At 34.6% G+C, this 12516-nt stretch overlaps 1 protein-coding gene across 5 annotated transcripts in view; it reads left to right on the top strand.

Moving 5' to 3' along the window:
* Positions 1-12516, top strand: part of ULK4 (unc-51 like kinase 4) — a 249658-nt gene that overhangs the window by 84563 nt on the left and 152579 nt on the right. For all 5 annotated transcript variants that reach the window (XM_080382620.1, XM_080382617.1, XM_080382621.1 and 2 more), the window contains exons 23-27: positions 89-222; positions 4299-4420; positions 4739-4795; positions 7824-7875; positions 7963-8057. In XM_080382620.1, coding sequence (XP_080238746.1) covers positions 89-222; positions 4299-4420; positions 4739-4795; positions 7824-7875; positions 7963-8057 — 460 coding nt within the window. The remainder of the gene's footprint in view (positions 1-88; positions 223-4298; positions 4421-4738; positions 4796-7823; positions 7876-7962; positions 8058-12516) is intronic.

Below are 12516 nucleotides of genomic sequence, written 5' to 3'. Positions count from 1 at the left end.
GCTAGAAGTGTCTGGTTTAGTAGTATTTTTGAGATATAGTTCCATTTTTTGTTATGAGAGGTAATGTTTTGCACTTGCTTAAATGTAGGCTTGTGATGTATATTGAAAGAGACAGCAGAAAGACCACGCCAGGAAAAGAGCAGCAAGGTGGCAGTGAATACCTGTCAAAATGCCTGGATCTCCTCATCTATCACATTGTGCAGGAGCTGCCAGGAATTCTAGGTAAATTCATTGGTTCACTGAACAAATCTTACTTTTGCTTACTCCCTTGAGAAACAAATATCTCCTTGCATATACAGATGGAAAGATTGTATTGTCTGATTATGTAAAGTTTGCATGAGACTAACGTCATGAGGTTGGTTTTAGTTGTTTCACGATCATATATTTTGTATTGGAATGCATGATTTTCTATGTTAATATTTTCATGTTTGTTGAATGGTAGCCCCATCAACTCAGTCAGGAATGAGGCCCAAATGTACAAGAAGTTTTATCAGTGTTCTAAACATATTCCAAACACTGAAAAACCTAAGAGTAGATTTGCTTCATGAAGCACAGAGCTAGGAGAGATGCAGTGGGGCATATCTGTGAGTACATATTAATCCCTTACACTGGAAAGTCTATGTTGAGTATTTGCTTCAGGCAATTTTTCTGGGAAATTTCAGCCTAGATACTTCAGTTGTTCTAGATGTCTGAAACTGATTTGCTTATGCATAAGGAAAGATGCAAAGATTTTCTCTGAGAGAGCATTAGTACGTCGAGCCCATCCCTTATACTTGGGAGTAAGGACCTGCAGTTCCAGCAAAGTGGCTTTTGTACCAAGAATATGCATTTGGACAATTTTGTGAATATCTGCTCAAATTTCACTAGCATTTGAGCCTTTAGAATGATATAAAGTTACTTTGAACTTTGTGCTGTTCATATGTGTTCAAACAAATTTGCTTGGATATAGCAGCTGAAGTCCTGTCATCATTGAATTATGCTCAAACTTGTCATAGGGGGATGAGGTACTGGGGAAGAGGGGATGAGGTACTGGGGCATGCATGCAAATAGGACAAAACCTGCAAATCGTAGTACATAATTTGAGCTCATTGGGGAACCATAGAAGAAACTGGAGTAGAAAAAAAATCAGTTCGAGAATCTGGGGAGTCAGTCAAGACAAGGTGATGAGACAGCATGAGAATTTTGGCCATTTGCAAAAAAATAATAGATAAAATCTTGAAAAATTAAGGAGCATCTGTTGGTGAGATTTGAATGTAGGATTGATACTGAATAAAAGAAATGTCACAGAAGTTCCCCTAGATGAGCAAGAATAGTGGGATTGTCATTCCTGGAAAAAGCAGTGCTGGTGTTTTATGAGGAAAGATGAGGGCTTTGTCTGAAAAAGATAATTATGAGTGAATGAAGGAAGAAAGGAAAGAAGATAAGGAAGGGAGTTAGGGAGGAACTGGAAGAAGGAGGAAGGAAAGTGGGAGGAGGGGGGAGAGGGGAAAGGGTGAGGGGAGGGTAGGAAGAAGAGGAAGGAAAGAGGAGGGGAGGAGAAGGGAAGAAACTGAGCAGAGGGAAGGGTAGAGGGGAAGAAGGGATGGAGAAAGAGAAGGGGAGGGAAGGATGGAAGGAAGGAAAAAGGGAGAATGTAAAAAGAAGGAGACAAAAAGGAAGGAATCAGAAAGTATGAAATTGGTGTGGCCAGTCTGAATCATTGTTAAGATTCTTATCAAAACTGGTGAGTGAGATCTCCCACAGAACAGAGGAAGAAAGCTAAACAGGAAGATAAGGAAGGAAGTGCTGTGAGTATTCAAGAAAAGAAAGGAGGCAAAACCAACCTTGATTGTGTATGCTTTGTCATTAAATGATAAAAAATTCTTTTCATAAAATTATTTTCTGATTAGATGATACCTGATTTATTTTTCACCCTCTCTACATTATCACTAGAACATTGAAAATGAAGTGTTAGCACTGCAAAAGTCAGTAGACCTAAATGTCATGCTGCTATTTTAAAATAAATTTTCCTTCCTATGACAACGCAAATTTTTGCCTTGCTGCAAACACCTGATCCCTTTTTTCTAACTAAATATCAGGTTTGCATATTGACTGTATTTCAGGATTTGGAAGTCTCAGACTATAAATGTTGGAGGCAGCAATTCACCTCGTACTGTCTATGTGTACTATAGGCAACTAATATAGTAGGCCGTGATATTTTCTTAGAACCTGAAAGTACTGTACATCAAATATATAGTAACTATCACTATAATACATCAACTGCTTTAGCATGTATTCTGCTGGGTTCTTTACTGCTGATGTACAATTTCAGTACATAGTTGACAACTGATATATCAAGCATAATTTTTACACTTTATTTTCCTTTCCAAACTAGATTTGTGTGTTGATTGTTTTTTATTAAGATTAAGCTATCTGTATTTGTCCACTTTGTTAGAAGGCTTTTTGCTTTTTTTGCTGAATGATAAAGGAGCATGTTCTGCTTGAGGAGGTAAAATCCATGGACTCCAAAAAAAACCCAACAAACAATCAGAATTGCAAACTGGAACAGTTAAAAGCAGTTTAACTGTTGATTTAGAATTAATCCTAGCTGGCTTTTTTAATATGCATATATGTAAGCTTCTTACTGATTCCATCTTCTTCCACCAGATGTAGCTATAATCCAAATAGATTAACAAATTGTAGAAATTGGCCTTAAAGATACATTTAAACAAATTAAATGAATTGTTCATCTTGTGGATAATTTTCAAAGTTTTAAGTTGTTGTAGGAAAGAAAGTAATTTTATTTCTGCATTTATACTATTTAACCTATTTCTAGGAAGTAGATATAAATTGCTTAGATCATGCTGAAAATTAAAGCAACCGTATCGATCTATGTATCAACTGCAAAATTGGCAAATATGCTGATTATATAGGCCTTAAAACACGGGAGAGTAGACTGTTCATTAAATTATTTGTTGCTAACCACGGAGAGGTCTTGTTGAAATACAGTATTGTGAGTAATTCAGAACAAAAATCTGTTGATAAAACCCCCAACATTTTGGTTTATGTATTTAAAAAGTTTTAGGCAATGCTTTATTTTTCTTGAGTAGTGTATTACAGAACGAATCAAATCTTTAAGGCTAGGTATTGTTACAACCTACTTTAGTGCCAGGCTCTGTTGTTTCTACTTATGTTGAAAATAGAACTCCATGGGAGCAGAAGAAAAGCATTGCTATTATTCAACATGAATAAACTCTGACTTGCTCTGAAAGGAAGGGCCTTTGCTGGCATGAAAACCATATAAAATACTGAATCCTGTCCTTTATTTGTTTAATGTCTATGTGATTTCCCTTTTACAGTTTTGTGCAGCCCTCTTGTTAGGGGAGAAAGATGTAGTAAGTGTTTTTCAAGACAGGATTTGGCTTTTAATATTTTCAGGTTATAGGAACAGAATTTTTCTTCTTTGTATACGAGCTGTGACTTTTCTCCTGCTGCTTCTGTTTATCCCATGCAGAAGAGATCTTGCTTTTCTGAGACAATAGTTAAAATAACACAAATTTAGCATAATGTTCCTTGATTTTATATGTCTCTTCTGAAGTTTGAAGTATTCTCTTCACTGTTGCAATTAAAATTTTGTTCCCTCATTATTGTGTCTGGGGTTTGTTATGGAGGGAACTAAGTTCTCTCATTGACCACCTGCTACCTCTTTTATGAGAACATGAGAATTCCTGTTGCTTTAGGTCACTTGCATCATTGTTAAACTTGTGTATGAGAATGTGTGTGTGCATGGCTGGTGGCAAGATGTTTTGCTGGGAAGGGGAGGAAGTTAATTTCATTCTTTCAGTAGTACTATGCGGCAGGAAAAACATGCTGCTTGAGCATTATGTCACCCAGTAATCATGGTGAATTCAGCTCTGGGTCAGCTGGAAGTCATGAGAGTTTTGCTTTTTATTTCACTGGAAATAGAATCGCATCCATTTCAGGAATATAATTCTATGCATATGTAGCCACCTACAGCCAGTATGTCCACCCTGCCAAGAAGGATAATTTGATTTTTGCTTCTACACCTGTCTTATATTTCTGTCCTCACTGTGTGCCTGTCCCTGTAGCCACAGCAGGAAATTGGCCTGGCTGAACACTGAGCTAGGAAAGTGCTGGATCAGCCTGATTTATCATGCAGTCACATGAACACTACTTTCAGCAGGATGGACAAGACTGGTTTGAACAGTGGATACTGGAACAGAGCTGTTTTATATGTCATTTGCTGTTGTTTAGTAAAGCAGTTATGTTAGATCAGTCTGAAATATTGTTTTCTGTAGGTGACATTCTCACTGCCTTAACTAACGTCTCTGGACGTAAACACCCATCAACAGTTCAGGCTAAACAGCTGAAGATGTGCCTTCCTATGATGCCTGTAGTGCTTCATCTTGTGACATCCCAGGTAGAATTTTTCCCACCCCCTGCAAAAACTGTTAAACAAAGGGCAAATGCTTGCTGTTTCCCAAGATCTAATTTCTGCCAGTCATGATCAGAATGGATAAAATAGAACTCTTATTAATGTGTAGATATGTTGATGAGTATTTCAGCTATGTAATAGCATTAAAGATGTAAGCCTTATTTTTTGCACATTGGAAGGCAACTCCAATGATAGAAGCAGATACATGTTTTGTCCTCTTAACGTGGCTGTGAAATACATCTTACTTTGGTCATAAGATAAGCATTTAATGTATTATTTTCAACTTTTGCTGAATTCAAATAGGTATTTCGTCCCCAGATAGTCACAGAGGAGTTTCTTTTCAACTATGGGACCTTACTTGTGAGTATAAGATAAATCTTGTTTACAAAATACACATAAAATTTTGGGAATTATTTCCATGTAATAGAATTACATTAGATGTATAAATTGGAGAGAGAACTTTATTCTGAATATAAAATGTAAGCTTTGATTATATTCAAAACTATATATATAACCATAAAGTATTTTCTGTAGTAATCTATACGGTCAAACAAAATATTCTACCTTGTGTCCAATTTAAATTACACAGAATATTCTTTCTAGAATTTTACAAGTAGGAATGAAAGATAAATTATAATCTAATCTATATTTGAGGTATTCTTTCCTTTTGTTGCCTTTTTCTTCTTGCCAGTACTTTTACACTGTATTGATGAAAAGCTGAGTATTGTAAGCTACAGAACTATGATCTTTGTCTCGTGTTGACATCTACAACCTATGATATTAGCAAAAGAAAATGACCTTTTTAACTTTTCTATAGGATAATATAGCAGAAATTAAGTAGTACTGTTGTAATGTAATTTCCTAATGTATAAACAGTTGTTTCTGCTAAATGAAAAAAAAAGTATATACTAAAGTTGTATATTGATTTAGGAAAATAGTTTTAAGTAAATGGGTTCATAAATGACAACTAGGTATTTACTTGCACAATAGCATGAAGAAATGCTTTACCACGAACAGCTAGAGTAAAGTTTACTGTTCAGATTCAATTCTGTTCCTCCTTTTACACTTGATTCCAAGAAAATGTGGGTTTCATTTAGCTCTACTGAAGTATTTGTATAAAAATTAGCATTAGAATTAAGAAAAAAAATTAAACTGCAGATATTCAATTACAAAGCCTTCTATCTCTTTGAAACATTTGTAACTATGCAGTAGATTTATTAATAGTTTTGGATCAACCTTCTAGAAGGTGAAGTTCTTCTGTCAACGATATTGGTACAGCAGAGCAGGTACAATGTAAGTTTTCTTTTGATGTTACTCCAGCTTGCTTGAACTACTGACTGACTAAGTCAGGCTAGTTATATTAGCACAGCTTTCTTCTCAAATCAAGAAGGAGATGATTAACGAATATTTCCTGTATCTTGTCCTTCTGTCTCCAAACAACAAGGCAATTCAGGAACTTACATATACTATTTCAATTTACACATGAAAAAGGGAGGAAAAGTAGTATATGTTAAAACTGAATATCAAATTTGAATCCATATTTTATAACTGTGTTTTAATATGGGTAACATAACTACTTCTGGAACAGTCGCTCTCCATTCTATCAGACAACGGTCTACTCTGGAGATTTGGGGTTGGCAACATTCCCACTGACATCTATAAAGGGACACTCAGTCATCAGCTTGTAGTTTTTTAAAGTACTGTACTATGATTGAGACCTCTAAGACTTTAGCAAGTCAGTCTTTCAGGTTTTTTGGTGATGTTGCACCCTCGATTTATTAAAAAAATCTTACTCTTAACAATAAGAAATGAGTAGGAGTGGAAAGATGTGTGCTTGATATCTGGAAGGAAAAGAGTAGTTATTTTACTGTAACTGTTGTTCATTGAGTTTTTTTTTCTTGCTGCTTTGAAGTTATTTTCATCATCACTGTAATTTTCAGTAGTGTTGTGCAAAGAAATTGAGAGGGAGTCGGAACAGTCCTTTCATGTTTTCAGTTGTGAATAGAAATATATGGAGGATATGCTCTGCCCCAAAAGCGCTGCTAATAGTAACCTCCTAGTGCAGTCAATAGGGCACCGCCTCACCTGTAGTGAAATACACACACTACTCCTCTCTGTTGCTTAAAAAGACTCAGATTACTATTTTTTTTAATAAATACATCTTCTTGTTGTGTTTCTAATATAAAATTAAGGAAATAAGCATTAGTAGCCAGAAAGGTGTTTGCACCAACTATATTGATTTTTCCAAATTGGTCTTGAGACTATGGTTAGGTGTGAAAGTAAATGAGCAAACAAAAAAATTTACTCTCTTCCAAAACAAGTTGATTAGTAATATCTTGTAATTTTCTTCAATTTATCAGGAAGATAAAATAACTATTTTTTTTAATACAAGCAGTGTTTTTATGTTTTTTAGATGCATTTAAATTATGAAATATATAATTGGCTTCTGTTTTTTTAATTAGAGAAGAATCTTTCAGATATTTCTTACATACTGAGAAGATAACCCACGTAGACACTTCTGCCAATTCAATATATAACAAAATTTCAACTGATTATGCAATAGAAAACCAGCATCATTTTTCTTCATGCTTGACATAGTATAAATAGATATGTGCAAACTGAAAATGGGAAAGATTTTTATCCATCATAAATTATCTGTGATTTAAATATTGCATTAGTAAAAAAGAGCATATTATAAATTCTGCTGAGAAGTTTTCCTTCTTTAGCAAATGTTAATTATGTGTCTTTTACATTCCTTATGAAATAAACAGCTATGCATGGAAGTGAAAGGAGTGAAGTTAACGTTTAAAGGCAAAAGAATAATGGGTCTAATTGTACAATATTTACTTAACCCAGATTATTAATATTTCATTGTCTCTGTTCCTCAAAATGGTGACTAATTTAGGTGATTTTTAATAGAAAGTTATGCATTTTTGTATGTTCTCCTGTGTCTAACTGTATTCATAGTGAGTGTAGTATGCATGGAAATAAAAAAGATGGTACAAATAACAGAAAATTGCATTTTCTGGAGGGTTTTGGTTTTTTTTCATGAGTTACTTTAACACAGCCATGTCCAAGGTAGTTCAAAGTAGTCTAAGAAATCACAGTTTTCTGTACATTTAATTACTGTCTTTTTATCTGGAAATGTTATCATTCCTGACGTTAGTCAGAGTAATAGTCCTTACTGTAGTCTACATTTAAGTGTCCAGCAGCATTACAGACTTGCAAGATTAAAACTGCTAGATCATTAATGATTTCAGTCTTTCATAATGTAGGAACATTAAAATTTTGTATTTACATGGTCCCTTAAAGAATTTCATGTTGTAGTTATTCCATGATTACTTCTTGTTTATAAAGTATTTTAACATAAATGCTGCTTCTTCTGTAGAATTTTATCAGGTCGATAGATTCCGGAGAAACAAACTTGGATGGAACAATAGGTAAGGTAACCTATGATATTGCAGTACTTTTATATGCAGGCCTTATAACTGTTGCATTTTATAAAGAAATATGATTTTTACCAATAGGGCAAGCTGCATCAGAAGAATTGATTAAGATTACTTTATCAACCTTTGAAGCAGTAACACAGCATCCTGTGTTGTTGACAACCTATCGCTTGACCGTAAGTCTGGCAACAAATTAAATAGTTGTAGGCTAACAGGCCTAATTCCATTGATAAATAGAATGTTTTGAAGGTTTAGAAACTGTTTACAATATGGTTTAAAATGTGTTGTGGTTCTGTTTGATGGAAAAAAAATCCTTATTGTTTGTAGAGAGATTTAATTTTCAAAGAAGCAGCAAGGCATTCAGACTCAGTTTACTAGATTTAGTTGAGAATTCAGAGGAAGAATAAGAATGGCTTAAAGTTTAGAAATAATAGTTCTTAAAATGGTTTTCATGTAAATATAACACTTGATTCTATATGTCTTTCTTCAGCCTCAAAGTAAGTATGTTGCTATATATTAGTGAAAATGTCACCACTTTATTTGTCATTATGCTTTTAACATAGCTTGGAAAAACCACTTTTGAGGGTTGAAGATCCCATTCCTTCAATACCCTTCCTGATGAGGTCATCAATAGCAGTTATGGTGGTTGATTGTTTTTTTTTGTTTAAGTATAACAGATTGCTTACTAAAAATTGCATTACAATTACCAAACACACATACTGTAAGCTTCTTACATCACTATGATTTGTTTTCTTTCAAGTTTTTGTTAGATTATTTACTGTCAGCTAAGCTAACTAAAGGCAGAACAATTACATTATGAAACAGCTGTTAGCAAATCAGGAGGTCAGAATGTATTGTATCAGTGTTTGACAAGTTGTAACCTGTACCAATGCATTTTTGTACCTGAATTTCCACCATGTTTACTGGGGTGGCCATTTAATTGAAAATGAAATTTATGTGTTTGTATAGGTGTTAGGTTAAGGGCACACGCAATATAGCACTTAAATCAAGAAAGGCATTAGTAAATTGTAATACTTAAGAATGAGTGATCTTGGGGATTGTGCTAGATAAGAACGGGCGATCTTAGAAATCAAGTGTTTTTAGAAGTTGAATCCTGTTTGGGGGTGTGTGTTAGTTAAGTACTTGTATTATAAAGTCTTAATAAGTGAAAATAGTAAAATTAATAAAAAATACAAACTGGAGTTTAAATAAGTTTAGTATTTATTTTCATTAATGCTCGTAAAGGAGTGATAATCAAGAAATGGTCCTTATGCACAAAAATCTAGCCAATTAATAGGAAGAAGGGAAATAGTACAGAAATGAATGGTTCAATTTACTTTCAAGTAATATGGGAAATTATGGTCTAGAAAAGAAATGTAAGTGTAGGTGAGGTATGAATGCCTATTGGTATCTCCCTACATGCCTGTCAGCGTGCAAGTCACTGTATTATGACTGTATTATGACACTATCATTCTAGAATCATCTCAATTTTTAAAAATAATCATTTTAATTCTGTCTGTTATCAGCGTGTCTTATATTGACAGAAATATGTGCCATTTTTTATGGAGGTCCATCAGCATTTACCGCAATTGTAATAAATTGTGTCAGCATGTTAAATAAAATTCCCCTAGCTGTTTAAATTTTAATGGTCTGGGGGTTCTTCCCTAAAAAAATAGCACCAAGGAGACAGCTCTCCTTTACGGCTCTTCTTTCCCTGCTCCCATCCCCACATTCAGTGGGATGGTGTACTGAAGCCAGGGAATGACTATCCACTGTCTTTTAAGTAACCCCTTACTAGCAGTAGGTGAGTCTTATGTAAGTATCTAAATTTCTGGGGAACAGTTTACTTCATCTCACATATATTGAAAGTTTTAGTTGTTTATTTAAAATCCATCTGAGCACATTGGTTAACCTTATGCTCGAGATAAAACTTCCTGCCTGTCCAGTGCTTGTATATTTGTGACACATACCACTGCTGTAGAATAGTTTCCCTGATTTAGAATAGGTATATATTTATTAACTAAAAATAAATCTATCCTTGTCAATGAAGACTTTTTTTTTTCCTAAGAAAGAAAATCTGCTCCTTCATGCACTTATTTTCATAAATAACGGTTCTTCCTAATTTAGAAGCCTACCTGACACTCAGCAAATAGCCATTCAGGCACAAAATGAAGTGGAGAAATTGCCTTGTATTGGGTATGTTAAATTCAAGAAATTGTCCACTGTAATTAATAATCTCTAACCACATCTGCCACTAGTGGTGCAAACAGTAATTAGTTTAATACTATTTATGAAGTCTAGTGTGCTAATTATACTTGAATATACAGCATACATTACTTTAGAGGAAAGTGGTACTTCATCTTCTGTGATGCATACAGACTATTTTTAGAATTGCTGTTACTCAAGGGGTATCTTCTAATTGCTGCTTGCTGAGCATGACTGGAATCTATGAATATAAATGCCAGCACCCAGTGGAACTTGGTGCTTTTTTAAAAAGTTGAGGCAAGACGTGTTTGAGCTTCTAGATCAATACTGAAGTATAACAGTGGTTAATAGGATACTCTTTTACTGAAGAGAAATGTGTATCCTGCGCTGATCTGTGAAGCCTGGATTGCTTATTTAGACAAGGTTGGTTACAAACAGCATTTTATGGAGGGGGTGGGAGGAAGGCCAAAACCTTCTTGAGAGGATGCATTTTTTTCCACTGCAACTGTGACATTGCTTTAAAATCTCTAAACAGAAATCAAGTAAATTTCTAGTGAAGTTTAAAGAGTTTACTAAAATGTGAGGTTATATTAAGCAAGCAGAACCACTAAGTTTTTCATTCCAGCTCTGGCTTTAGTTTAGCTACAGTGGAAATTGTTTAAGTTAATAAGAACTTAAGAGCAATGTTTCAGGTTCTTTTTCACTTGAGAAGAAAAGAATTGCTTGTTCTTTTTTAGTTAGTGTTTGATTTGCCTTTGTATTTGTACCTTGAAAAAGAAAATGGAATAAATTGATTTTTTGTGATCAAATTTCTGATTAGCATCAATCTGCAGTCAGTTATTGAGGAGAGTAATTTCTGTGGGGACTGATGTGGGAGGTATTATATATTGCTAAGTGTGATAAAGTCAAGGGGAATTAATTGAAGTGAAAGCCAGTAATGAGCAGTAATTTCATTCTTAAACTGGCACAAGTTCAATTGATGTTTCCTTCACATACCTAAAATGGAAAAATATTCATTACATTCAGAAAGTAAGTGTTATAATAATATTTATTTTCAAATTTTGGTAAAGGTTTAGGTATAATTAACTGGAAGAATTCTGTGCTGATTTTATCATTTGCGTTTTCCTTTTCTCTAAGTATATTTATCGCCATGAAAAGAGGACTTGTGTTAATTGAGAGCAACTTTGAGCAGTGATGAGGTTCCTAATGGCAGGCAGTTCCTGTGGGAGTGTTTTCTATACTGTAGCTCCCCAAAAGGATCTGTATACTGCACAGATGATCTTTTACCCAAACCATGAAAGTTCTATGATTGAGGCAAAAGTTGTCAGCAGTGATTCTCATCCTCAAGGTTTTAAAACTTGCTTTAAGAAATCAGGCTAAAATAAAAGCACTCCAAACATGATGAGTTGCTTGATGGGAAGTCAAGGGAAAAGCAGTGTGACATGGAAATCTGCTGGTTGACAATACAAGAGTTATTATTTTCACCAAAGGTGACAACACAAGGGTTAGAAACTTCTGCAAGTGATTTTTTTTCTGCTCATCTTAGTCTTTTCTTGATTCAGCATCAGTGGTATTCTTCATCCACAGGGTGCTCTGATCTAAACACTGACACCCTAATTTTGTCAGTGTAGGGTATGACTATATGAACATATTGTACAGCATTTCTTCAATCACTTTCCCTTTTCAAGTAGATTAAAATTCTAGATACCATGTGGCTTTCTGTCCATTAAGCTAATCCACATGACATGAGACTTTTTTGTGAAACCAGTTCTCTACTAAATGACATATTGAGCCAGTCAATCAGTGCTCTCTCTTCCCAGAAGAAAGAAAAAACCCCACAAACTCAGTGAATATTCTGAAGACTTCTAAAAAAACCCTACAGAAATGTCATTCTTCTCCCCAGTTCATTCTATCGTGCATTAGATTATTTTTTCTATTACATTCTGAGAGATTACTGGCAATATTAAAACATTGAGGAGCATGCTGTGCCTCCAGCAGATTCATCAAGAAATTTGAAGGCAGCATGATCTTAATTCCATGGTCACTTTCAGCAGTGACATTGTATGTGGAATTTTAATGAGAATAAATGTCAAGGTGATGTTGAATGTTGTGGAACTTACATGTCAGTAGAAAAAAAGGTTTTGGGAGCTGATGGTCTTTGCTTTGGTACATTCTGCTTTGAATAGTGGATAAGGAGAAGATATTTGTCAGTAGCTGTAAGTTAAACATTTGCACACTGAAAAGAACCAGATATTGCTAGAAAAATCTCTGGAAGTAAAGCAATGGGCTTAGTCACTTGCGAGTTTGGCTACGATAGCTGTGTGGAGTGAGATAGTGTGGTTTCTTTATGCAAGTTTAGTTCTGGGGTCTTATTTTCACTTGAGAACAGCATGTTTCACAGATGCTACTGTACCAGGCTTTAAGCCTGCT

The sequence above is a fragment of the Falco punctatus genome, assembly GCF_963210335.1.
Source record: "Falco punctatus genome assembly, chromosome: 4".
In the NCBI taxonomy this organism is placed as follows: Eukaryota; Metazoa; Chordata; class Aves; order Falconiformes; family Falconidae; genus Falco; species Falco punctatus.
The sequence above is the reverse complement of the archived record's forward strand: the minus strand, read 5'-3'. Positions and strand labels throughout refer to the sequence as shown.